The sequence below is a fragment of the Caretta caretta genome, chromosome 4, assembly GCF_965140235.1.
Source record: "Caretta caretta isolate rCarCar2 chromosome 4, rCarCar1.hap1, whole genome shotgun sequence".
NCBI lineage: Eukaryota > Metazoa > Chordata > Testudines > Cheloniidae > Caretta > Caretta caretta.
The window spans coordinates 68,983,119-69,009,644 of NC_134209.1; the positions used below are offsets into that span (position 1 = coordinate 68,983,119).

General features: G+C 40.2%; 2 protein-coding genes across 4 annotated transcripts in view; one reads left to right on the forward strand and one right to left on the reverse strand.

Annotated features, from left to right (window-relative positions):
* The window catches only part of FHIP1A (FHF complex subunit HOOK interacting protein 1A), a 159,617-nt gene extending 142,140 nt beyond the window's left edge, over positions 1 to 17,477 (forward strand). For both annotated transcript variants that reach the window (XM_048847362.2, XM_075127734.1), the window contains exons 8-13: positions 1,099 to 1,178; positions 2,649 to 2,836; positions 3,362 to 4,408; positions 9,273 to 9,451; positions 9,734 to 9,872; positions 14,114 to 17,477. In XM_048847362.2, the coding sequence (XP_048703319.1) occupies positions 1,099 to 1,178; positions 2,649 to 2,836; positions 3,362 to 4,408; positions 9,273 to 9,451; positions 9,734 to 9,872; positions 14,114 to 14,364 (1,884 nt within the window). In that variant the 3' untranslated portion in view covers positions 14,365 to 17,477. The remainder of the gene's footprint in view (positions 1 to 1,098; positions 1,179 to 2,648; positions 2,837 to 3,361; positions 4,409 to 9,272; positions 9,452 to 9,733; positions 9,873 to 14,113) is intronic.
* Positions 17,478 to 22,394: 4,917 nt separating this feature from the next.
* Positions 22,395 to 26,526, reverse strand: part of GATB (glutamyl-tRNA amidotransferase subunit B) — a 65,378-nt gene continuing 61,246 nt past the window's right edge. For both annotated transcript variants that reach the window (XM_048847375.2, XM_048847374.2), the window contains one exon: positions 22,395 to 24,321. In XM_048847375.2, coding sequence (XP_048703332.2) covers positions 24,193 to 24,321 — 129 coding nt within the window. In that variant the 3' untranslated portion in view covers positions 22,395 to 24,192. The remainder of the gene's footprint in view (positions 24,322 to 26,526) is intronic.

Genomic DNA, 26,526 nt, shown 5'->3' on the forward strand with positions numbered 1-26,526 from the left:
AAGGATTTCCAGCAGGAGTCTGTTAATTGCTCTGAGCAAGAGTCAGGTACTGTCCTCTTTCCTTGGACTAATGTTCTTTTACCTGCCCAACTTAAGGACACCTCTGTAGTTCTTCACCAAGACAGTGAACGTTTTTAGAAGGGTTAAAGCACATATGTGTAATTTAATGCCAGCGAAGGTAATTTTGAAATTCAAGTTCCCAATCTCCCTTCAGTCTAGTGTAAACTAAAATAGGTACTGCAACATCATAAATAACTTTCACCCTGCCCAGCAACCTCAACACTTTTGTCCTGGATAAATAAACAATTAGCCTCTCCTATACATATAGGGTCAGTCATTCATTACCAGGAAACATGCTGCTTTCACAAAAGAGGTTTCTCTCAGGGTATGTCTACACTAGAGCTGGAGACATACCGTGCTTGTTGTGATTGAGGCAGGGTACTAAAACTGGAAGTGTACCTGCGCTGGTGCAAGTGGTGGGCCAGGCTAGCCACCGCAAGTACATAGCATTTTGGATAGGATTGTACTTGAGGCAGCTAGTCCTCATTTTTATTTTTAGCACACCAGCTTTCAGAGCTAGTGCACGTATGTCTACTTGAGCTGGAATTTACACCTTCCAGCTCTAGTGTAGACATATCCTTAGTTTGTGAGATAACTGAACTCTTTCCAGCAAAGGCCTTCAGCTGGTCAAACTACGTGTGTCAGAGGTAAAAGCTATGCTTTATCCATTGAGTTGGCCAGAGTCCCTTTATTGCTGAAACCAAATTAAATTGAATTGTCTAAATTAGCAAAATTCCTTTGAAAGGTGTGCTATTTCTCACTTTTCAGTTCTTGCAAACTTTTCTCCTTCAGCTTCTTAAAAAGCAAATTTCTGATTTGTGTGCATTTTATAAAAATATATTTTGGTGTATGTATAACTTCAGGCATCTAATAAAATCCTACCGGGTGCTGACAGAATGAAATAAGCATACTTTCAGTCTCTGATAAAGCACTAAATTCAGGCTGTGCTTTCTATAATGCAGAATTAAATTTACCTCATGGAAGGGAGGAACGTTACAATTGCCAGATCAAAAACTGACTGTGTATATCATTTTCCAGCTCTGTGTGGTATCTTTGGCATTGTTCAGAACACTCATCGGCTTACACTGTGAAGATGTGATGTTACAGCTAGTTTTAAGGTAAAAACTAATTCTAATTCTCCAGTAAGAAGTCTCTGGATGTACAGCTAGAGCTCTTAAAAGGAACAAGCAAACAAATATAGGGATAAAACATATATGTTCCTGACACAAATATACCAAACCAAGAGAGGCACAGTTTATATATCCTATCATACCCAGGCACAATGGGAGACACTGGTTTTCACATATTCTTTTGTTGTAATTTATTTGTAGAAAAGTGGGGGAACAGAATCCACGGATTATTTACCACCTCCAAATGTTCCCTGGTTCTAAATTTATAATATTTTTTCTCTTCTGAACATTTTCTCTCATGAATTATAATCTGCTAAACACACTATGAAGCAGGGCTATATTTACTTTTCTGTAGCTTCCAAACCTTTTTACTCCCCCTTGCCCAGGAATTTCTCAGATAAATTCCTGACCTGTTGTACCCCGGGGTAGAAGGACATGCTGCTTTAATTGTGCAATGTCCCCTCAGTTTACATTTTTTTTTATTTTTCTAGCTGCTTTTCTTTATTCTTTTTATGTTGTTATTTTAACAAGTGTGGTTGGCATGTCTGTTAGAATTAGATTAGATTGGATCAAATCAGGTCACTGGTAATTAATCTCAGATGTATTAACAGTGACCTAATCAGATCATTAACTCCATTGGAAATCCAGGGGTATTAGCTATCTCTCCGTGTCTCTTTCCCCTCCCTCCAATACAACTTACACTGGGATCCCATCCAGTCCGTGCTGGTGTATGTGGGTACATAAGTAGGGACTGAACCAGATCCTTATATAACTTTGTGGGGAACTCAGATTTGGTACGATTCCTCCACTGACTTTTAACAGAGGTGAGTGCTACATTTATTTTTGTATTGTGTTATTTATTTGGGGAATCGCTTGTTATTAAACACTGATTTACTTTAAATGATAAAACACCAATCTAGTTAACCCCTAAATCACTCTAAGAAACAGAATGCAAGTATGTGCTATGTCTGCTCCTCGTCCTTCCATAATCCCTCCTGTGCCCAAGAGCTTTATATGTTGATTCTTCCCAACAAAATGACCCAGCTGGACTTCTTTGTTGCTAGTCCCTTCCCTGACATGCACTGCCTCAATTTGCATTTATGTGCTGGCTCTTTCTGTGGACTGGGCTCTCCAACCCTTCCTCCCTAACTCATCCTGAATAGATCCAGACAAACTGGCGCCCTCTGGCATATGCCCCTCCCTGCCCACATTTAGGACAATGCTTTGACACAACCCTGGTCTAGTGGTTTCCTGTAACTATGCCCACAGGCATTTCCTCCCAGGAGTGACTGTCCTTCCCTTCCTCTACGCTGGAGCCCAGTGTAACTCATCAGACTCTAGACCTACCTCAGAAAGCTGTTTTTAGGGAGATGAGAGGAGAATTTTCCACATAGCTATTCTCCTTGAAATACACAGAATGTTGTTGTGGGCATGTAATGATTGGCTTTGTTGTTTCAGATATCTGATCCCATGTAATCACATGATGTTGAGTCAAAGATGGGCTGTGAGAGAAAGAGACTGTTATTCAGTATCTGCTGCTAAACTGCTTGCTTTGACCCCAGTCTGCTGCTCTACTGGGATTACACTGACTGTTGAAAACCAATCAAAAGATTACATCCTATGGACAAAGGCCACACCCAATGCAGGTAAACATTGGGCGTGCACTGTGCTGTGGAGGGTTTGCTTTGGAATATCCTCAGCCTAGGGTGGGAAAGTGAACATAATTAATATCAAAAAAGTGTATTTACTATTAAGATTTCACAAACAATATGTAATTATTCTGGATTGGAGAGGGCCGGCATTTAACTACTCCCACATGGCAGCTCTATCAAATCTGTATTGTAAAGAATATCCACGTTGGATGTACATTCACAAAAACATGTGTGAAGATGTGGCTACATCTTATGCTACTCGAGGGGCAGTGTGGTCTGATGGATTGGGCTCCAGGCCGGTCTCTCAGAATTCCTGAATTCTAATGCTAACTCCGGATTAGACACAGTCATGAGCAGCCATGAGCAAATCTCTTAACCGCTGTGCCTTGGTTACCCATCCCCTTTGGGTGCTTGAGGCAAAAGTATCTTCCTGCCCTTCTTAGCAGCTGCCTTGCATTATTGTAGGGAGTTCAGCTGGATTTTTTTTATCATATTGTGAATACTCTTGTTTTATCTCAGGTTCTTCCGTAGGCTATTGCAAATCTATGTGCATTGTGAAATATGGAAGAGCTGTGGACATCAGTTACCTGCAGTACCTGTGGGAAGCTGAAGCCATCATTCTCCACTGCATGAAAGACTGCCGGGTTTGGTCTGCCCCGTATGATGGGGAAGACCCTGACCCAGACACCTTTATCCAAACGCTGGCAGAGGAGAATAGTAAAAGTGTGGAGCACCCTATGTTCCGACTCCAGCAGCAAACTTCCAGTAACTGCAGTTCTTCTCAAATTACTCCATTGGGAGAGAAGATACAGATGGAGCTGGAATGGGATGACAGCTACGACACAGGGATTTCTCCTGGGTCTGATGTGAGCTCACCCCAGCCTTTTGATGATCTAGGGACTGTAGAGAGACAACTGCCTGCAGAGCCACCGAAGCACATTCAAGAGATGAAGAAGAATGCAATCATGCTTGTCAGAGGGTCTTACATAGAAGAATCAGATTTTCAGGATGATGTCATGGTTTACAGGTTATGTGCCCAAAAGGATACTCAGGATGATGACAATTCCAAGGAGGAAACTTTAAGTACAGCAACTGAATCTCAAAACACAATTCAAAGTCAGCCCATTAGGAGGTCTTTGAAAAACTCACATCCAGACACAGACTTAAAGGAACACAATAGGAAAAATTCAGGTTTGCTTCAGGATGTAACAAAGGAACAAATAAACCAAAAAGCTGTTGAAACAGACCGACAACCAGACTTAGAGCTGAAACTCTCTCCTCCAGAAGCAGATCAAAACTCAAATGTGAGGCTGCTGAGCCCAGATAGTGAGGAATTTATTGCACAATATGACAAAATTATTGAAGAACTGGATTCTAACACAACAGGCTTGTTAGAGGAGCAGAAATTGTTGACACCTGATCCTGTATCTCCAGTGGAAGAGGAGGAGGACTTTGAAAATTTTTCAGTGGACACTCCTTCTACAGAAAGTATACTGTCTCCATTTGGGCCAAAGGAGGATACGTTTTCCAACCATCCTGCAAGGAGCCAGAATGCTGCATTTACAGGTGGAATTTCCTCATTAATTAATTTCTTTTTGATGTTCTTTTACCGTGTTTGTTACGGTTTATCAGAGCCAACCAAGAACAGGATCCCATTGTAACCGGCAGTGTACGAATATCGAATAAGAGACAGTCCATTAACTGAGGAGCTGACAATCTAAATCAGTGAGAAAGGAAAAGGGTTGGAACATGCACAAGCAGAAGAATAATATGATGGCAGTGAACATCAGGGTTAGGTCCATGGGATTTCTGGTTTGTTTAAAAAACCCTTTTAGTGGGGGGGTCATGGTAGAAGGAGAAAGGAAAGGAAAGGGCATTCGTGGCCATGAGAGAGATGGCAGGAGAGGCTGGTACAACAGTCAATCAGCAGAGAAGAGAGTTGTTAACCAATATGAAGGTCAGAGGGGTAACATGAATAACAGTAACCTAATATGGCATTGTTAAATTTAATGTTATTCACTGTGATACAATATAACTATGCCATGAAAGTGTGTGGTGCTGTTCTTGGGCTGAAGTTTTTGACCTTCATATTTGTTTAGTTTATGTTATAAAATTTTAGAACAAGACCAGCACCAAACAACTGTCCTAACCACATCATTCCAGGGAACAATCCTGCCATTGTGAGTGGTTGGACTATCTGACCTAATAGAATGAGTGCACTTAAAATGTCCCATTTCTGCAACTGCTTTGCAGCCTATACAGCAGCATGTGCAACATAACAGAAAAAAAAGCTTATGCTCAAATAAATTGGTTAGTCTCTAAGGTGCCACAAGTACTCCTTTTCTTATAACAGAAAAGTGATAGGCTGCTCTGCCACCTTTTGCTGCTATTTTGCTTTTGTGCACCAGGTGGCAGCGCTGTTGCCATTTCTGCATGCACCTCTCTGCAAACAGGTCTAGGCACCTTGCTTTTCAAATGTCAATGGCACCCTCACTCTTGTGTTTTTCTCTTGTGCCAGGTATCCAGTGAAATTTGGCCACAGAATTATATCTAAATCATTGGGAGGACACAATGTATTCAGGCATGCTTACCCACAGCAAAGCCTGTAAGGGCTGACTCTAAATAACTCGGGATACATTAATCTTTTCAAAAAGAACAGGAATACTTGTGGCACCTTAGAGACTAGCAAATTTATTTGAGCATAAGCTTTCGTGAGCTTCATCGGATGCATGTAGCTCACGAAAGCTTATGCTCAAATAAATTGGTTGGTCTCTAAGGTGCCACAAGTACTCCTTTTCTTTTTGCGGATACAGACTAACACGGCTGTTACTCTGAAACCTGTCATTAATCTTTTAGTCATTGAAATGCAGCCTTTGAAGTGTGGCCAGCAGGCCTGGTGTTCAGTCTTTAAGTATTTGAGGAAGACAACTTGGTTTTCAAGTGCATTTGCCACTATTGCTGTGATGAGTTCTCTGTACCAGGCACTCAGAAGCTCCCCTCATGTCCCTAGGTCACATCTGGCTCTGTCAGTCTCCTGTCATTCCCTGTCAAACATAGTTCAGATACTTTGGTCACATCCCTTTTTGTCTGTGTCAAGTCCTCTTCTTCCCTTTCAGTTCCTTTCAAACAAAGCTTTGCTACTACCCCTCCCAAGCCGTGTTTCTCTCTCTTTGTCTCTTCACTCTATTTCAAATGGTCTTTTAACTGGTGCCGAGTGGGGAAGACACTGGCAAAGTTGACTTTGCAATGGGGGTTACACTATCACTCATACAAATGACATTTCAGCCATCTCTCTGTTACTGTACAGAAATAGTATTTTGCATATAATTTGGATCCAGTATTACATTATGTGTTGGTCTAGGGCTCTTATTTGACTGTGTCAACTTAGTGTTATGGGGCGCTATTACAGGAAGGAGCTTTGTTCTACAGAATCAAATGTCAAAACCAAGTTTCCCACCACCAGTACATCCCACCAGTGTGTAGACATGCTGCTCCACTACATGACTTGTACCTAAAGAAAGACGCTGTCATATGGATGTGGCACTGATGCTGGACTCTTGGTTTAGAAAATGGTGGCTGTTCCTTTATTATTTATTTGCAGTATAAGATCGTTAAACATAAACCTCCCTCCCTCCATGCCACCCAAACAAGGAAACTTCAAGAATAGAAATATGTGGCAAATAAACTTTTATTATGGGTAAGTCCCCCATATCTCCAGGCACATGCATTAGACCTGTGTAAAATTTTTTAAAAATGTTCTAATTAGTTTGTGTTTTTCCTTTTGAAGCTTATAAACACCTGCGGAGCTGCTCGGATTGTTGCTCTAGTAAGGTTCTGGAGGACCTTTTATTTTTCCCGATTTGTTCATATGACAGAGACCTTCTATGTATTCTGGTCAAGTCTCATGAGGTGGTTTTCAGTTGTTGCTGTAAGTGCCTGGCTTCAGCCTTCGCTGCTCAGATCCCAAGGCTGACTTGGAATCGTTAGCCTTGATACACCTTCTCTTGGACCCTCTTGTACAGCTGCCTTCATTGCACGGGGGGTGGGGCAGGGGGAGTGGAGTGTCGTGTCCCAGCAGGTTTCAGAGTAGCAGCCGTGTTAGTCTGTATTCGCAAAAAGAACAGGAGTACTTGTGGCACCTTAGAGACTAACAAATTTATTTGAGCATAAGCTTTCGTGAGAATGCCGCCATGAATGTGAGAGAAGGAAGGGGCAGGATGATCAGATAATGCAGGCAGTGCTGGATGAGGGCTTTTTATGTATCCCAGGCAGGCAGTGTTGGGTGAAGGCTCTTTATGTATCTCAGCAAAATATTGTAAGACACCTCCATTGATGGTATTGCAAATGTAGATAGGATCCAAATTAGTCACTGGTGTTTTAACCAGCGGTGAAGTGGCTCAACCTTCTCGCTTGTCCTTGGGCTGCATACAAATACATTGGCCTTTTGCTGAGGTGGGAATCTACCCCACCCCCTCACTGGCTTGCCACATACTAACTGTCCATGTGGACCCTGCTGACATGCATTAACAATTCATTAGTGTACTCTGATCTACCCTGCTTTGAAATTAGATAGATTCACACCCCAGCTTGCTACAAACCAAAATCTCATATTGACATTTCAGCTCAGATCTCACTGTCCTCAAATCCTTATGTCATAGTCCTCCCGGGCTTTGTAGCAGCACCATAGGGAGTCCAATCTTTTTCTAGTTCGCAGAGAACTGGAGAAGGGAAGCACATCCAGGATGTGGGGTTTCCCCCAGCAGTCTCATCTCAGTCTTCACAGAATTTGTGGTGTAGCTCCTTGGGCAGTTTCCTGCCATTTTGCTGCTGACACAGAATAGTCCTTGGCCTCTCGGGAAGCCACCCCCTTCTGCCAGGGCTGCAACTTCTTATTGCGACTGTTACTGGTCCACCAGTTGGCCATAGCTGGGGAGGTGGCTACTCCCTTAACCCTGTGTTTTAACCACTATGTTATGTGAATTAGAGTTGGGTGACATAGTAGTTAAAAGCAATACACCCCTGGACCCATGTCTACACTAGTACTTCCACTTGTGCTCTCCTCAGTGGGGCTGTACCAATATCAGTAGTGAGACGTGTTTTAGAAGAGAGCTAGTGTAGACCCAGCCATACTGTGCATCCATGGTAGCAGTAGTTCTAAAACAGAGTGGTCTTTGATCCTCAGCCATGCCCTATGCCTGATGGGTGGAGCTGCAAAGGAGTTATTTATGGTTTGGTTCCTTGATTGCTGGGCTGCCCAGGGATTCCTTTTGGCCTCCAGCATAGTTTAGAACAGCCCTACACCGTTGTTGTAAACTGCACCCTGTTATCCAGGACATTGAAGGGATTGGCTTGCCAGCAGGAGCTTGCTGGAGTGCAGTTACCTCAGTTACGTTCTTTCCCCCAGGTATACCTCCTATGGCATGGGTCACAGGAGGTAGTATAGAAGTTGGCTATGCTTTGTGCAACCGAGGGATTCCTTCATGTCAAGGATCCCCATGTGGAGAGAGGTATTCTCACACTGTGGGAGTTGTGCAGAGGAACCAGAGTTGGATCAGGGCTGAACCTTATACTTAAGTAACTTTTATAGACTGTTTCCTGTTGGTCTTTTTACTGTCTCTAGCTACATACCTGCTTTGTCATTTAGCAGTATGTACTAATCCATATTCATTTGCTTAACTCATGTTCATATTGGCAGTCTTTGCCAGGCTTACGATGAAGGATATGTACGTTCATTGTAAATAGTTCTGTATTTTAGTGGCTATACTGTAAAAAGTGTACACAAACCAACACTATTATTTAGAAGTGACATTAATCTGATAAAGCCTACATCTACCAATAGCCTATATTTATGGCTTCCGCACTTTGTGTGAATTTTTGCAGTGCAGAAAATGTTTGTGTTGTGATACAAATTAGTCCAGGGTTGGGTTTTTTTATGTTTTGAAGCAGCATTTTTATAGTCCCACTAAAATACCACTATGTATTATGATAATGTGAAAAACCTACCCATAATTTACCCTGTCCAGTCCTTCTGTAGAATTAAGCTAGAACGGTAATAAGAAGCGTGACCCTGCTTCATCTGAAATCTTTGGAAGCACTCCAAGTAACTTCAGTGGGAGTAGATCCATAGAACATAACATGCTGGATTAAATCTTTATTGGCACATGTGAGGTAGAATAATTATGCATGCTTAATACACTTTGAATGTCAACTGATTGGCTAACCAGTCAGAGTGTCCCTGCTCATGGTAGGGTTAACAAGAGATTAAATATATTCAAAGCTGCATCTTCTGTCTGTTCAGACCTGGCTTTTTTCCTGTTGGCTTTTAATTGGCATGTGGGAAGTCTGATTTAGTCAGATATGGAGATTTAAATTCCTTTTCAAATGCTTATTCCCCTGATTTTAAGATTTTTTTCCCCCATTTTTCTTGTAGGGCCATTTATCAGCGTAGTGCTGTCAAAACTGGAGAATATGTTGGAGAATTCCTTGCATGTTAACTTGCTGCTCATTGGGATTATTACTCAACTGGCCAGTTACCCGCAACCTCTTCTTCGTTCCTTTCTGCTCAATACCAACATTGTATTGCAGCCTAGTGTACGGTCATTATATCAGGTACTTCATCAATGCTTCATTTCATGCTCAATGCAAATTTTGCCAGTAATTCTAGTGCCTTGTTTACCTGTTTTTCAGTTTGTTGCTGTGTATTTGCTTTCCCCTACCTGTTTGAGGACCTCTCTGTTTAGTTTGATGTTTTAACTGTGCCAATGCAAGGAGCTGGAAATTAACTACCCAACTGGCATTGTTAACAGTCTCTAATTTGGAAAGAGCGAGACTGAGGTTTCAGGCCATAATTTCAAGGATAGTATTAAAAATTTACCATTCTTATTTTGGCAGGTGCTGGCATCTGTGAAAAATAAAATTGAGCAGTTTGCATCCATCCAAAAAGATTTTCCAGGTCTTCTTATACAGGCCCAGCAGTACTTGCTTTTCCGAGCGGACATGTCTGATGTGGCTCCAGAGTTACTGACCAAAGGTAAATATCAACCACTTTCACAGAGGTGTATGATCTAAAACACTGACTTGCTTGTTGTCTGCCCTATTTCCCACAGAAAGATAAAAACAGCAAGAGGGCATTGTGCATATCACCAGCCAAATGTATTTCTGTATCTGTGTAACTTTAAAGGGACAATCCTAAATTTTTAGGCCACAATATGTAGATGCATCTTGAAATTATCTCCCATCTGGAAATTCTTAGTGTGTTTTATTTTAGCACATGAAAACTTATTTCTGAAGAGTAACAGAATAAGGTGTTGGCATGACTTGCTGTCAGACTGGCCGAGTACATGGTTTATGGGGAAGGGTTGCATGTGTGCGCGACCTCATTTTATTTTACTCTCATTCTGAGCAATGCATCAGCTCTTTTTTGATAATTCTTGGAGAGAACAGTTTCAGAAATAAATTCATTGTGGAATTCTAGTAGATAAAACCTTATAGGCTGGACTAGAGTATCTTTAAGGGAGATAAATATGAGCCGGAAATTTTTGATTATGCCCTTTTCAATGGAAAGAAGCAAGTTAAAAATAAAATGCAGTACTAGGAGGGGAACATCAAAGGTGGTGGTGAGTTGGTGCCACCTCAGGGCACAGCACTCCCACTCCAGCTGACTTTTCTAGCATCTGCTGCTTTTCAGGTATGCTATGTGCTACACCTATTTTCAATGGGCTGTCAACCATTAATGTTTTGTACAGTAAGTCAGATAATAAATTTAAAATGTAGAATCCTCTTTTCTAAATGATAAAATTCCTCCAGCAGCTGATGGGGTTAGGACCTCACAGTGTAGTCTGAGTTCAGAACTTCAGATGCCAGGTTTTAGAATTGCTGCTGAGTAGTCAGCACTGGGCTCCAAGCTTCCATTAAAACCTGACTTTCACATATGATGGGAATGCATAGGATCTGCTGAAAATAGTAACCATAGTGATAGCATGGCACTAGTTAGCAACAGAACAGGGTTCAAGAGATTCTATTTATTGAATCATTATCATCAATCATTTGGAATGAGTATCCCACTTGTTCCTACATCAGATTTTTTGTTTGGCTTTTCATTGATGTGTGGGAAGCACAGGAGACTTTTAAAAAATGTTTAATTGTTTTTTTCTGAGGGACTTAATAATTTTCTTCAATTCTAATCAGCATGGTGTCAGCTTCTAACATTCACAGTATGCATACTCTGCAAAATCATAGCCTTTCTCAGGCGGCTACTTGAAGCATTGGTCTGTGGAAGGTGCATGCTGTAAGTGAGATGTTTATCACAGAGACCAGTAGGGTTTAGAAGTCAGGTTCCAAGAACGGTAGATGAGAGAGCCTTACAATTAGGGTGCACTGTAGCTGGCATGTGGGATGCAAGATTAGAAGCCAATATTTAATGGCTTTTTTTTTTAAAAGGTACTTGTCAATAAGATCTTTGTATAATACATTCCTAACATAACTTCATTCATCTTATAAGTGTTATGCTTCAAAGCTCTCTGTTGTAGCTATTCAAACCCAGTGAAACTGCTTCATAAAACAGTCTCTGATTTTGGCATTTATTTATATTTTCCTGTTTTACATTAGCATATTTGTGGGCTTCAACGTTTGCCGAGTCCCTTCACTGTGGTCATTATTCAGGAACCTGAAGCAGAGGCTGCTCGGTCATTTGCCTGTAACATTTTCTCCTGCCCTGTGGCAGCCCCTGTAAAGAACGAGCCTCTTGACTAATGCTTAGAGACTAAATAAATATCTGGATAACTGCAGTTTTGGCTTTTAGCCAACCTAGCAATGCCAGCAATCAAACAGTAATTCTTGGGGCAAGTTGCCTCCCAAGTACATCAACACACCACATCATTATATTGATTAAGAAATGTAAGGTTGAAACTGTTACAGTATTGGCAAATAAAATATGGTTGGACTTTACGAGATTATTTCAGGAAGCTAAAATGAAAATCCAGTATTCTGGAACGAAACTTTCTCCTAGATTCCCTTTTCAAGTTGAAAAGTGAAAGTGATGTATAACTGCAAGCACAACAATCTTTCCTGATTCTTCCTACATTATTGAATATAGTTGACTTCCTACAGGATTTAAAATTGAAAAACAGAAACTGATCCCATCGGTGAAAACTAATTCAAAACATAGGTGTTCAAGAGAGGGGATATACTTGGATTGCAATAATGCTGTAAGAGTTCTAGGAATGATGGAAAACTTACATCTCTGCTTATACTGAAATAGTATATGGTGAAGGGAAAAGTCTATTTGATTTGAGATTGCATATGTAGAGGCATCAGGTTATAAACCAGGTAAGTGACACACATGCTCTACCTGTGTCCCTGGTAAAAACACATCTGGAATATTAGACCTTTTCAGTCTCTGTGCTGTAAGATTCTATATTGTGCACAGAACTGTACACCTGAATTCCAGAAAAATGGAAATTGAGAGCATTGAAATATTTTGCAGGAATGGTATATTTGGATGAAATTATTCAATAGGAAAAAAATCAAAATGTTTAGGCTTTTTACTTTTAATTATATGTAAATATTAAATATATTTAATATGCATATAAAAATAGTTCGTTTTAATATAATATAAAAGTCAAACTAAAACATTTTGATGGCTATTGAGATGACCTCTCTGAATTTCTATTTTGCAGGCAATCTCAAAATGCTTGTTTTTTGTTCCACTTCATAACTCCCTCCCCCTCAAAAAATGTTGGAGTTTCCTATAGAACAGAACTTCTGGTTCCCGACCAGCCCTAGTTGGGAGAAAACCAGAGAACAACACAAGTGACTAAAGTGACACAAGTGACTAAAGAGTCTGGAGGGTGAGAGTTATGATTAACTAGATCTAAAAAAAGTATAGCTTTACCAAATTATTGCTAAGGGATGAAAACTTTATCCAAGTATCGGAAGGATATACACTAATGTCCATAAACTGAGGAAGGGGAAACAAGGATGGAGAAATATAGAACATAGGAACTGCCATGCATCAGACTAGTGGTCCATCTAATCCCATATCCTGTCTCTAACACTAGTTGGCTGGCACCAAATCCTTCAGAGGAAGGTGCAAATAACCCAATAGTGGAAAATTATAGAATAACCTGCTCATACTTTAAGGGAAGTTTCCTCCTAACCATATCAGTTAGTGGTTAGTTTATGCCCTGAAGCATGTAGGTTTAATCCTTACATTTTTTTTTTTTAATGCAGTCTCATATAACAGTGGACATTCTTAGTGGTCACGTAAATGACTAATTACATTTTGAATCCTGTTAAGCTCTTAACCTCAGTAACATTTTGTGGCATGAATTCCACAGGCTAATTATTTATGGTGTAAAAAATAAAGTACTTTTTACACGTTTTGAGTTTGTGGCCTTTCAGTTTCATTGAATGTCACTTAATTAAAATGTGGTTCCAACTGGGGCTGAAATTAAAGTGCTGCTGCCTTTTTAGTTTACTACATTTAAAAATTTTGCGTTACTTACTTTGAATAAGAGACTACTCTTGGTCCCAATCCTGGGATGAGCTCTGTGAGGGCAGACCATATAGGTGTCTGGAGAATGTGTGGTGTTCTCATTTATTTTTAAAAATTATTTCCTGCCTGTTCACAGGAAGATGGTAACCTCCAAGGGGAAAGCTCCGAGAGGGACAGCGGTAGAAAAAACTGAAACTTCATATAGTATTTCTTAAATAATGTGTTTGAGCTTTGAAGAGTTGTCATGAAAATTTACCTGCCCAGGCCCATAACTCCACTTACCTGCCTTTCCAGGGTGGTGATGGGGAAAAATATATTTTGTCTATCCAAAACATACATAAATACTAATGCCAGGTAAGCAGGAGAGTAGACTAGTGCAAGGCTGTATTATTTTAAATTATACTTCGGGAAATTTTTTTCCACGCATAAAATGCAAATAACTGTGATTTCCCTTTTTAAGGGTACCTTCATATATGTTCCTTTCCATTACTCTGCCTTCACTTCCATGTTGTTTCTTCCCACTGGCAGCTCTCAGCTACTAGATTGCTAAGGGAAAAAAGGGAGCACATGGGGAGTGGGGGTGGGGAATAACCCCACATGCCTATCTGAGCCTTGATCATTCTTTTTTGGGAGGGAGAGAATAGAATTTGGGCCACACGGTGTGTAAAAACATTGCATTTGATACCAGTCATAGAGTGAATACATCCTCGAGCATGCAGTTTAAATTAGGTTTGCTTACTGGTCAAAACTGATTCTTTTTTTCTTCCTGGCTTTAGAGAACATCCAGCACAACAGCAGCACAGGGAAAGGAAGAAATCTTTCTGAAGCTTCCCAAACCCTGCTCCAGCCTTTCTTGGGACACAGAGCAAAGAGAGTAACGGCTCTTCCTGGTATTCCCTTGCCTGTGAGGAATAGCGTGCTGGCAGCTGCCCTTTTCCCAGAGTTTCTGAAGGAGCTAGCAGCTCTTGCACAGGAACATTCCATCCTGGGTTACAAAATACTGGGTGATGTTGAGGATTATTATTAGTGTCATTTTTACAGATTTTTTTTTCCTAATAGAATTAGCAGATTTTTAAATGCAAAGCTGCTTACAAAAGAAAGTTCTACTTTGATACTTCCTGATAATACTTGATCTGGGAAAAAATCTCATTCCATGGTACCTTTATATTAGGCCTTATGACTTCCAACTGTGCAACATACTCATATGATATATTTCTGAGGGGTTCTGTCATTTCGAATATGTACCCCTCTTCCCTTGTGCATATACACAACTTCCTTTACCTCACTGCTCCTGTTTTCAATTCTGGCCGAGAAAATTGGGTTGCCTAGTGGGAGAAATACCTGATATGTAAATATATATATGAAAACTGCACAAAATTGGTCAAATAAGCCTTCTGTGTTAAGGACCAAGATTTTTAGGGGGTTGATTGCTTTATTTTTAAAAGGGGAGTCTACAGTGCCACCTCTGAAATCCCCTTTACCAATGGCTGAGGTTGTGAATCCAAGTGTTCTCATGTGTTATAAATGCATGACTAGCTGAAAGCAGGTGCTGTACCCAACACATACCGTATTGCCTTATGTTGCATACAAATCTGCAGCTATCAGCTGTTGGTCTTTTGAAGTCAAATGAAATGTGTAAGTGGATGCAGAGTGCAGACTGCTTGGAATTTTCCTTGCAGTTTCTCAGCATAATTTGATAAATATTATATTGCTATCTAAAATCTCAAGCAAGCCTTATTTAGTAAAATTTGCACAAAGTACAAAGTGTTTCTATGCAAGCTCTAAAAAATTTGTGTTCTTCTATTGATAAGCTGAAGAAAAGTATTCAGTATCTTTCAGTAGTGTTAAAAGGGCAACTCTGATCTATTTTTGTTAAGTACTGCTTTTTATGAAAAAGGACAGCTTGCCTCTGAAAAGGTGTTCTTAATTTTTTTTTAAAGGTCATTTTGAACACTGGTTATTTATTTTTTAAGTTATGCGCTAGCTTTTCCTAATATTGCACTTTTGGGGTAATGGGGAGGGAGGAGGAATGTTCAGTAGTTGGAGAGGAAAAAGTAACAGGGATAATTGAAAACGGTTGCTAGTGATTAACAGCTTAAGAAAATTCTCTTCTGTGAGTAATGAGGTTCATTAGAAGAACCCAAACATGATGAATTGGTGCATCACTGCAGCATTTAGTCTTACTTTTAGTGGCATAATTGTGCTTCCAGTGCTATACATGAATGGGGGGCTCAGTTCATGAAAGCCTTAATACTTCCCCTTTCTACTACGAGGAAACTAAAACAATCCCAAAGCACTGGAAACCGGAGGTAAGAATGATATTAAAGCAGTTTTTGTTATGCTGCTGGTTGTAATTCCCCAATACTGAAAAGCCCCATTTTATAACTTCCCCAATTTCAAGCATATTATCTTCACTTAAGGAATGTAAATGAAAAGCCTATAAGGAGAAAGATCAGGTTAAATTTTGTAAAGTACCTAAGTGACTTAGGAACTGAAGTCCCATTAACTTTCAATGGTCCTTGGTCACATGGGGGGTATGGCTATACAGTAGTTAAACACCTGCAGCTGGGCTGGGCTCGTGGGGCTTGGGCTGCAGGCTTATAAAGTTGCTGTGTAGAGGTTTGGGCTTCAGCTCTGAGACCATGGTGGGGGGTGGCGCTGGGAGGGTCACAGAGTCCATGCTCCACTCTGAGAGCCTGAATGTCCATGCAACAATTTTTAGCCCCACGAGCCTGTGTCAGCTGGCCCAGGCCAGCCACCATCTTTTATTCCAGTGTAGAGATACCCATAAGTGCTTGGAAAAGTGCACCCATCATCCATAGCAGGGAGAGGTATAGTAGTGCCTGACTGCATTAAGTCCTGTCTGTAGGAGACACTAAAAGTCCTAAAGTGGATCTGCACAGATTGCCACATGCAAATACTTCCCTAGACCTGCCATCACTCGTCTGTCTAGGTATTTGTAATGTACTCAATTCTGTGGTGTCTGAACACCAGCTTCCCTCCCTCACAGCCCTGGCTGCTGCCTCTCAACCCTTTGTGCTTAGGCCCGTGCATCCCTCCAGGTCACTTTCTTCTCTGTTGCTCCTGTTCCGTGCAACTCTTTGCCTGTCAGATGCAATTCCACCAAATCACACTCTAGCCTCCTTGCTGCTGCTCCGCTCACCCCCCATTCGATTGCCTTTTGTTTAACTCATTTAATTTAGGAAGGGGAGAATTCTTCTACTGATTCCAGTGCTGCTGGAGCCAGGGCCAACCACCAGCCTCAGGCCCCTTTCCTTCTCCTAGCAGCTGGTAGGTTCTTCACTCACACCCCTCACCTTAGAACTGTGGTTCATGCCTGTTCTCTTATAAATTAGCTGTGAGGGGAAGAGAGAGATCACTTACTGCAGTGCTCCAGCCTAATCTGGGCTGGGTCAGTGGCTGCTGAATGCTGTAAACACTGATCTAATCTATTCTCATGTCATCAAAGCATAGCCACTACCTTCTAGCAAGAAGCTGATGTGAGTGCTTTAAAATGGACTAAATACATGTAATAATAAAATAAGCAAACTTCAATGAGTCATAACCAAGTGGGGATTTACTCCCAAAAAACTATCCACATTTTTAAAAATTGTTAATGGGGTGAATTTGTTTGGTAATTCTCCCTTTCCTTGCCTTTTAGTTAAAATCAGACCATTAACTCTTTTTTGTGAACTGTTTAGGAGTGGTTTCATTTTAAATGGTCTTTTTTGTTTTTAAATGTGCTTATTCATTACAATAGTCTGTTCTGAAGACAAAGGTAGATGGAGACCTTAAAAACGTGGACTCTGCAAACTAGATCTGTAAGTTTTGGGGTTTGGACCCAGTAAACTGTAATGGTTCCGGAGGAGTTACTCCAGCCTACCAAATTAGTGAGCTTTAAAAACCCTACAGCGGGCAGAGGAATTCTTACTGACAAGTCATTACACTGTATGTGCATAAGGTATGCTTTAAACAAAGGAAAACCATCTGTCATCTATCTAAAAGGAGAGACCCTATTGTGGACTTGTAAATTGGCAAGTGATTTGTCAATTTTTGATATATTTGCTATTTCCTTTGTATAAGTCTGGTCGGTTTATACTCAAACTCTAAACTGTCCAAATAAAGATTCAATATACATTATATGACTTCCGGTCTGAGATATCATAGGCAGGGTTTCAGCGAGGACTGAATTACAGAACCATAACCTCCAGCATCCTGAGAAAAAACGAACTATGATGTTGATTATTCCTACCTTCAATGTGCAGAGCAAACTACATGTAATTGAGCATGAAAACAGTTGTTTCATTATTAGAGCCTCAAATTAATAATCCTTTATCCGAAGGCTGTTTAATATGCTGCTGCTTTCAAATTGGAAAGATCTGGAACAAAAATCAAGACCTGATTCTGATCTGTTACACTGGTGGAGATGAGGAAAATCAGACCCAAAGAAGGTTGTTCTTTCTTATTAAAAAGGTTGCCCTTCTTTTAGTACACTTAGATACATTCCTTCAAAGTATCTGCTGTTCACAAATTGCTTTTAGTATTTAATACTTCATCGGGGTTTGTCACATCCTGTGGTGAAAGCAGAATGCATTCACTGACTGTAGTTATGCCTGTTTGGTAAATACTGTCTAGTTGGATAATCTTTTTGTGTTAACGACAGACAGGTACGATTGATCCATTTAACAAAACTGGTTTTTGTTTTTAAAACTTGGTAGGTAAGAACACACTTACACCTAGATTTCACTAGTTCCAATCTGAGCAATAGCGGCTAAAAGGTTTGACAGCTCCTTGGTGTATGTGCCATGAGAGAGCTTTCTGTCCACTCCCTATGGACACAACTGGCATGTTCAGCACAGAACGAGGGTTTAAGTTCAAGCTGCCCTTCTACCACTAGAGGTAGGTCTTCCAGTACAAGGCAAGCTAGCATGCCTCTGGATAAACAGAGGACTTCATTCTCCAGTGTTGTCAATTCAGCACCTTTCACAAGCATTTAAAAAAAAAATCTCTAGGATGGGAGAGGAAAAAAAAGCAGTCTTATTTGGTGCAATTAAATGATGTCACGCCTTTTACTGTATTACTTTGAATGGTAGCCAGAGCTACAAAGTCATTACTGCTTACTGTGCAAATCTTCTTTTATACATTGATTATAACATAGTTCCTCTTTGAGGAAGCTTGATTTAATAAGCAATTTACTGTGCTGTACTGACAGAAATTGCTGTGTCATACCTACAGTTTTTATGAAGGCTGCTAGGCTTACATTTGTAACATTTAGAGTGCAGCTGTAATTGCAAGTAATGTAGTACTTTTTTACCCATGCTAGTTCTGGCACAATTCAGTGCTGTCCCTATCTAAATTTGATTTAGGTAATTACAAGATGTCCTTGGTTGCACCTTTTGGGCTTTAGCAATAGAAAATGACAATTACCAAAAACCACAGGCTGGCAGTGTGTTACTCACTTCAGTGTGAAATACAGACAGAACTGAAACTCTTGTTTGTCACAAGCAAAAAAAAGTGGCCCTGTGTCAAGGACCACTATTGAAAAAATATCATAGAAGGGAGGGTGAAAATTACCCCGTGTTAATGTGTTTTTGGATTTGTTTGCATAAGTAGGTATTCAAGTAATCCGAGATAGGTGCCACCATAAAACTCTAAGATTGCTGTGGTGCATATTTAATTTATAACTTCATTAGCTACAAAAGATCAGATTAATAACTTTCTTTGAGGGAGGTCCTGCTTTTCCAAATGTGATCTAGCGTAAATATTTTTTGTTTTGTTGTATACTGGTTGAAGACACTTATTTATGAACAGGAATATTACTGGGTCAAGTACATATGCACTTTGAGTTTTTGATCCTCTGGCCTGTAAGGGCTGCTGGGAAGTCATTACTGCTTACTGAGCAAACCTTTTTATTAATTGATTATAACAATTTGTGGGGCAGCTGGATTAAGGCCAAAAACCTTTTATGGAACTTTTGTGCAAAGGCTGCATTTTTGAACAAAATAATTTTTCTTTGTCAAAGTTAAAGTGCCCGGGTATAATTATATACCTGCAAACTTGTGTTTTGGATATATTAGCTTCAAGAAAGCATTTGATATCACTAATATTTTATTGCAGTTTGCTTAAAAATAACCAAGTGTATCTAGGCCAAAAAAACAAAAGTAGCTGGGTTAAACCTAGGTCTAATCAAACTTTGTCTAAATGCTACCCTGTCAGCTTGGCTAGCACCCACACAGGATGCCATCTCCTCTCTAAAGGAAAGATGTGGCCTTTAGAGACTACAAGTCTCAGCATTCAGTGCTCCAGCTTGAGCCAAGAGGCCATGTCGCTGCTGGATATGACTCTGTTAACAGTGAGAGTGACATTCAGTTTACTAACTCTAGCAATATTTAGTTTTCCTTAAAGCTCCAGCTCAGAGTATTGTGATTAAATTAAAGCAAAGATTCTCACATCGAAGTTTCTAGCCCTCAAATTTAGAGAAGCTTGAACCTTTAGCCCTCCTGTCAACTTTGGTGGCAGAATTTTAGCAAAGTCCTGCTGGGAGCCTGCACCAGCATATTGCTCATTCAAACTTGTTTTTCTTTTCTTTAATGCCCCACCTTCCACAAACCTCCCAGAATCAGGCTACTGTCTGCACGGACCATGATTTGCACCCACAATTTATGGGGATGGAGAGCTGCCTTTAAAAAAACCCAAAATCTGTTGGACACTCGTGCCTGCATTCTGGCCCTGTTCTACCTGGCTTGTGCTACTCAGGTTTCAAAAAGCAGGTAGGAAAAAAAAATCAGCTTTGCTGTTCAGCTGGGAATCCCTAGCAGGTATAGGGCCACTCTTTGCTTCCTAACCACTTCCCCTGCCCCAGGACATCAACAAGAGAAGAGGGGAAGGCTGCTTCAGTAATTCTTAGCTACCAGACTAGCCCCTTCCAAGTACAGCCAACCAGATCAATGCTATATTTGAAAAAATAAATTGGGACCTCCTTGCTGTTGTAACTTGGTTTTCTCTCACCCTTAGATGAAGCAGAATGTTATCAACTTCCTGTCTGAATCATATGAAAATAGCAGTGCAAGGGATATACAGAGAAGGGCAAAAGTTTTGATGTGCTCCTCTGTCTCAGGCTCCTTTCTTGAGCACCCTGAGATTATAGCTTTAAACAAAAAATGAAGTAGGATACTCGTTCAAGAGTGAGAAGCCACTTTACACATACAGCAAACACCCAAGGCCATAAATCTATGAGAGGCTGCTGCTGCAGTTAGTGACTGTGAAAGTCTGCATATTACAAAGGGCTGCTCAGCACAGAAATAAGAACATTACACTAGAATGATATCACAGCACTACTTAATGTGATATCACAACTACTTAATGTAATTTGAACCCTTTCCCAGGACATTAACAGTCACAAGTAGAATGCCTAAACTGTAATGAAAGTATCCACCATATACCTCTATAGCACAGATCAAATTAAACTCTGCTATGAAACTTTGCAGCCAGGGCTGATAGCTAAAGGTTGTCTTTCCTCATTACTCCACACTGCCAGAAAAAATATTTTGTCAGTTTCTCCCTCCAACTCCCAAATGCAGGATAACTGCTGCTACACATATATAATCAATGCCCCCTGCCAAAAGCTTTTACACTCTATCTGGTAAGCACCCACATGTTTAACTACCTCTCTGTCCATTTGGATGAGATTGTAATGACTGTGTATGGTGTCAACTTTTATACATTGGCAAAATTTCTCTCTATAAGCTGAAGGGCCAAAGGAAATTCTCTCACACAGGTTGGGTATTAAATTAATACTGAAGATCTGAATGAAACTATATGTAACTCACCCTGCCTAACAACTGGAGCACATAGGGCATCTAAGCAGCACCTCAGTGAGGGCTGCAGTAGCAAACTGACACCTGAGTGAAGGGCAGAACTTGAGCCTTAATTCTAGGAAGCCCTAGCTTTTGTCCTTTGTTCAAGCCTTGTGACAGCCTCCCTCTACACCAAGCTTTTCGACATCGATCACTCAGTCTCTGCACCATCTCACCCCGCAACACCCATCTTGTGTTTCATATTTGTCCAATAGTCGATTAACTCCTTCAGGCTGGATCCTTAAGTCTTAAAATGTTCTGTAAAGTGCTGTGCACACATATGATGCTATACAAGTCAGTCTTACTAAGTGGTATGTGGCAGAGTTGTCATTCTCTGTAGGGAACAAACTTTGAGAGTTTAGACTTTGCCCTGAGCTTTTTGGTGGGGAGCAGGAGAATCATTCTGGCCGTGTTTAACTGGATGTTTTATGTTCTGCTCAGAGGGACACAAAGGCTGGAGTATAGTTAGGATAACATGTTTGAAGCCATGTTAGCCAGCCGTGTCAGAGCTTAAGCTGCCCTCCATCCCGGCTAACACTGCTTTAGACAGGATAGCCAGCACCTTAATGAGCATGCAAAGGACTTCATACACATTAAGATCTGATTCAACAAGCTTACCCTTTTTGATTGTCCGTCAAGAAACATCCTTAATAGTTTTTGTTCCTATGCAAAATGTTGGTTTAAAAATTCAGCAAGTGATGAGTCCATAACATGGTTGAAGATTTTTTAACCTGTTTCCTTTGTCTTTTTCTAATACAAGGGAAGAGTTTGTTATAATTATCCACTTCTAGTTTCCTTGTTCTCCATTGTATGTGTGGCAGGCAGCGTTGAAAGTAGGTTGAGATTTATAGTAATTGCTATTTTAAACATAAAGATCTAATGCTGTATATTCATAGAACGTGTCCATGAATTATTACAGGCTATTTTCTACCCTATTACTAAATTGCCTAGAACAAAATGGCTTTGAAAACAGGTAACCATTAAAGATATTTACCAACAGTAGTCATGCTATGGTATCTAAGATCCTTCTATTTTAAGTATAAGTTACTACACTCTCTCAGGTAAGGGGGTAAGTGTAACACACATCCCACTCCAAAGCTGCCCAACAAAAAGCATTAATAATACAAGAGGATAAAACTTTCTGGAAAAGGTTGGGTTTGTTTGTTTGTTGGAAAGGTAAAGAATAGGCTTAAAACACATGGACCAATAAAATTCAAACTTTATGCAGATGCTCCATCCATAATTCAGTTTTGTGCCTTTTGTTTCCTCCCACAATGGCAGGAGTTAAGGACAGAGCATTAATCTAACAAATTCAAAGTTCAGTGTATATTGTGGTTTGTGTCATAACCATTTATTATCTGAATAGGTTTTGTAAAATTGGTTTAAACTTCGCACTCTGAACAAAATCGTCGTGGAACAAAACAGGTGCCAGTAAATAAAAGATAAAATGGTGCTTTTGCTCACATGTGACAAAATGATAGTAAAGCCTTTGTTTGAATGTCAGTTTAAATGCACAATTTTTTAAAAGGTCAAGGTCTCTGTCATTGCAAAATTCAGAGTAAATCTTATCCTTTTCAGACAAAACAAGGCAACCTAACGTTAATGCTTTTTGTCAGCTGCACAACCTTTTAACTAACTTATTTTTATGTGAACAATGGGCACACATTTTATTCAATAAATATATTTGAAAACCCCTGCATTTTGCCTCTTTTCTGCTTAAACTGTGAGCTTGTTTGTTCAGATGTTTCCCTGTCAAGAAAGAGAGTAGCACTGCTAATCAAAGAATGAAGTACCAGTGAGGAGGGCTGAACTAGCAATTCCATAACTTGAAGAGGATAGCTAGATTCCACAAGAGAGGCCTGGGCTACATCCTCTCTGAATTAAGGCCAGATTTGTAAAAGTGTGTAGGAGCCCAAATTTCATTTTCAAAAAGGATTTAGGCATCTGAGTCAAAATCCCACTAACAGTCAACGGGATTTAGGCTACTAAGTGCCTAAATCAGTCAGGCATTGCAAAGCTGAGCATGGCAGCATGTAAATAGCTTTAAAAACCTGGGCCTAAGAGCTTAGTATGGTCTGTGCATGCATTCCAATGGCAAAACATTTTACCCTTCAGAAGTATCTTTGAGCTTGAGGATAATTGTGGTTTTTAGAAGGGATCAAAAGAGGCTTCTGAACTCCAGCAACCACAGTTCATAGCCCGATCAAGTATTTATTATAGATGTAAGATTATAGATGTGCATATAGCACAGGCTCTTGAAGTAGCAGGATTTTTCCATAATGCACAGGACTGCCTGAGCTTCAGCTACCTTAGTTGGCTTTTAGGGGCCTGTTTAGCCACTGGGGTTGGGTGGGGTGGGGTGGGGGGTAGGACTGGGTTTAGGATCGATCATCCCCTGAAGGAAGGAAAGGCAGCTGGGCAGTCTCTTCTCCTTTCCCTCCCTCTGGCAGAGGCAAGGGAGGAGTGACAGCACTGAGGAACTGCTTCCCCCTCCTGACAGGTGGCGGGAGTGGCCGAGCTGCCACTGAGTGTTTGGCAGAGCGAGTAAGTGGCGTGACCTATGCACATCATTACATTTCACACTCTAAGATGCGTGACTTTCTATTCCTTCAGAAAAGCATTGCTACCTGGCAGTATTTAATCACAACATACATCTGATGCCAGTTCTAGAGTATTCAGCCAAACAGTAACGTAGTGAATCACTTACCTTTCTCATGTGCAAAACCAGCTCCAGGAAAAGTGACCAGCTCTCAATGCTAATGTCTGCTATTCTTTTGCACGGAATGCCTTTTCTTTTGTCCTGACAGAGGGTGAAGCATTCAAGAAAGATTGTATAACAAGAAACTACCTGAATAACCACCAAAAGGGAATAACAATTCTGTTCCATGCTAAGACTACACAGTATCTTTTTCTAGCTCAGGCTGGAAATGAACTGTACAGAGTCCAGGGAATTGTCCAGTCATTCCCTCTGTAGGGACCTGTGCAAGTTGCTCTGAAAGTTACTGTGACAGCCTCTTCTCTAATATTTGTTTCACCAGCACAGGGTCTGCTCGTCCTCTTGTTGTTCTTTGAACCAGTCCAATCAGTTTATTCAGAACTTTTCGGTTTCCCTTCTTTATCTCCATAACCTTGAAAATAAGAGTACAAAAGTATTTATCGTGAATAAGGGAAGACGTTCTGTTTTCCCTCTAAACAGATGCACATTTTCTAACCTTAGCACCAGCTTAATGTAGGCCTTAAAGTAAGTTTTTGGCCTCGATTCTGCAAAGGCTGGGTGTGGCTGGAGCCCCACTGGATGAGCACATGTCACTGCAGAATCAGCGCCTTAGTCCTAATAGAATTACTGGTTTCATGATAATTTTTTGTCCCAAGACATCCCGTGCAGTGCTGTCTGAAAGCGTGAAAGTAAGACTTACCTATTTTACTTTTCCTAATGGGGTGACATGCAAAAAGTAAGATAGCAACTAACAAACAGATTTTAAAATGTTCAATTTCAACTGATTAGTAATAAATTTACTAGAGTTCAGAATTATTCTAAAATTCTACTATGACAGTGTCCTTTTAAAGTGGAGACACTTGTATTTCATTAACCCTGACCTGGCATTTTTCACAAGAGCAGAAACTTTAGAATTAACCCTTTAAAAACTTTTATATCAGATATAATAACCTGGAGGAGTCTCTTGCAACAAAGCATTAAATGTTTAACTACATGTACTCATCATAAAAATACTACCAGTGAGACAGACAGATTCTATTTTTAGACCCATTGACTGACCCCAAAATGCCTGCACTTTGGCCTGCACAATTACTGTGCACTGGCCACTTGCATGGCCAGTCAGGTAGCCATTGACCCATTTGTGCATGCAAATACCCAAGTTGAAAAGAGAAAAGTTTAAGCTGGAAATGATGGCTAAAAAACCCTAACCGTTTAACAAGGGAAGTATGAAATTCACCATCACCTTGTCTTAAATCAAAATAGGAGGTCTTCCTAAAAGATACGTTCTAGTTCAACCATGAGTTATTGAGCTCTACCATGTTTACTTATGTAGCACGGAAAAATAATTATCTGCATTGTGGGAAGTATTGGGTGAAATTCTATAGCCTAAACTATGCATGTTGTCAAACTAGATAGCAGTCCCCACTGGCCTTAAACTTTACTAATACATGAACTACCAGCTGCATGCACAATTGCAAATACATCCACCTGAACTTTAGCCCATCTTAAATCTTGTCTATAATGTCCCAGCATAGATAGGGCACATTGCAAGCAGATAAAGGTAGCAATTACTTAAATTGCTCAGTATTTGAGTGTTAGTTTCCCTTTTTAAAAAATAAACTACTATTAAAAAGCAAGGCATTTTCTCTTGCAATAGCCCAACTGCCTGTTCTGTAAGATAAGATCTCATGGTAATTTAAAGCAGAGACCTACAAGCTTTAAAAGCTTCTTTACTAAAAGGATCACCTGAAAGCAGCTGGAAAATAAGGCTGCTTTATCACAGCTGGCTTTGCTAAAACACTGGAAGCTGAGGGAGGAATTAAATTCGTACAAAATCATTTTTATTATTGAAACAGGAATCTGGTTATGGACCCTCAGCTTTTGTGCTGTTGAACAGTTCTAGCTCTCTGCTCTTGTGATTCAGTACTAGTATGAAAATACAGAAGCACTTTTATCAGCCACTGCAAATGAGTCAATATAAGGGAGGTCATGCAGATCTACTGCAAGTTCATTTTCTTTATCGAAAGCTGTTAGTGTCCCCCAGTGAGACTTTGGCGTGGGTGGTATTGTTCTCAAAAGATGTTAGCTTTTTTTTCCAACTGCAAATGTAGCTAGACAATGTTTATATTTAAAATAAGCCATTCATTCCTGCTTTTACATTTTGCACTCACGAGAATACAAAAGCACCTTTTTTATAAAGCTAATGTTGGACGTGGTCAAGGTTACCCTTCCATTTTGCCCCCCTTTCATAAATTACAAGTTTACTTTTTCTAACTGAAAATCTCTAGAATCTTGAAATGCAATACACACTGTGTGTTAGTGTAAGGTTGCTCACGAGGGTTAGCCAGTCAGTATACATTCCTTGGGAGAAGAGACATGGTCTTTGCAAAGAGACCCAATAAACGCCAACTTTTTGGCTTACCAACATTGATGCTATCTCCTTTGAAGCTAATATTATTCATACAGAATAAATAATGACTTCTTGATAGATACCCTGAGTTTTCACACTGTTATATTAATTTCATCTCTTTGACCTTAGATATCTCCTAAGATGACAAGAAAAAAAATCAGGGAATTATACTGATCAAAACTGCCAGGCCAGGGTAACAAAAGTGCT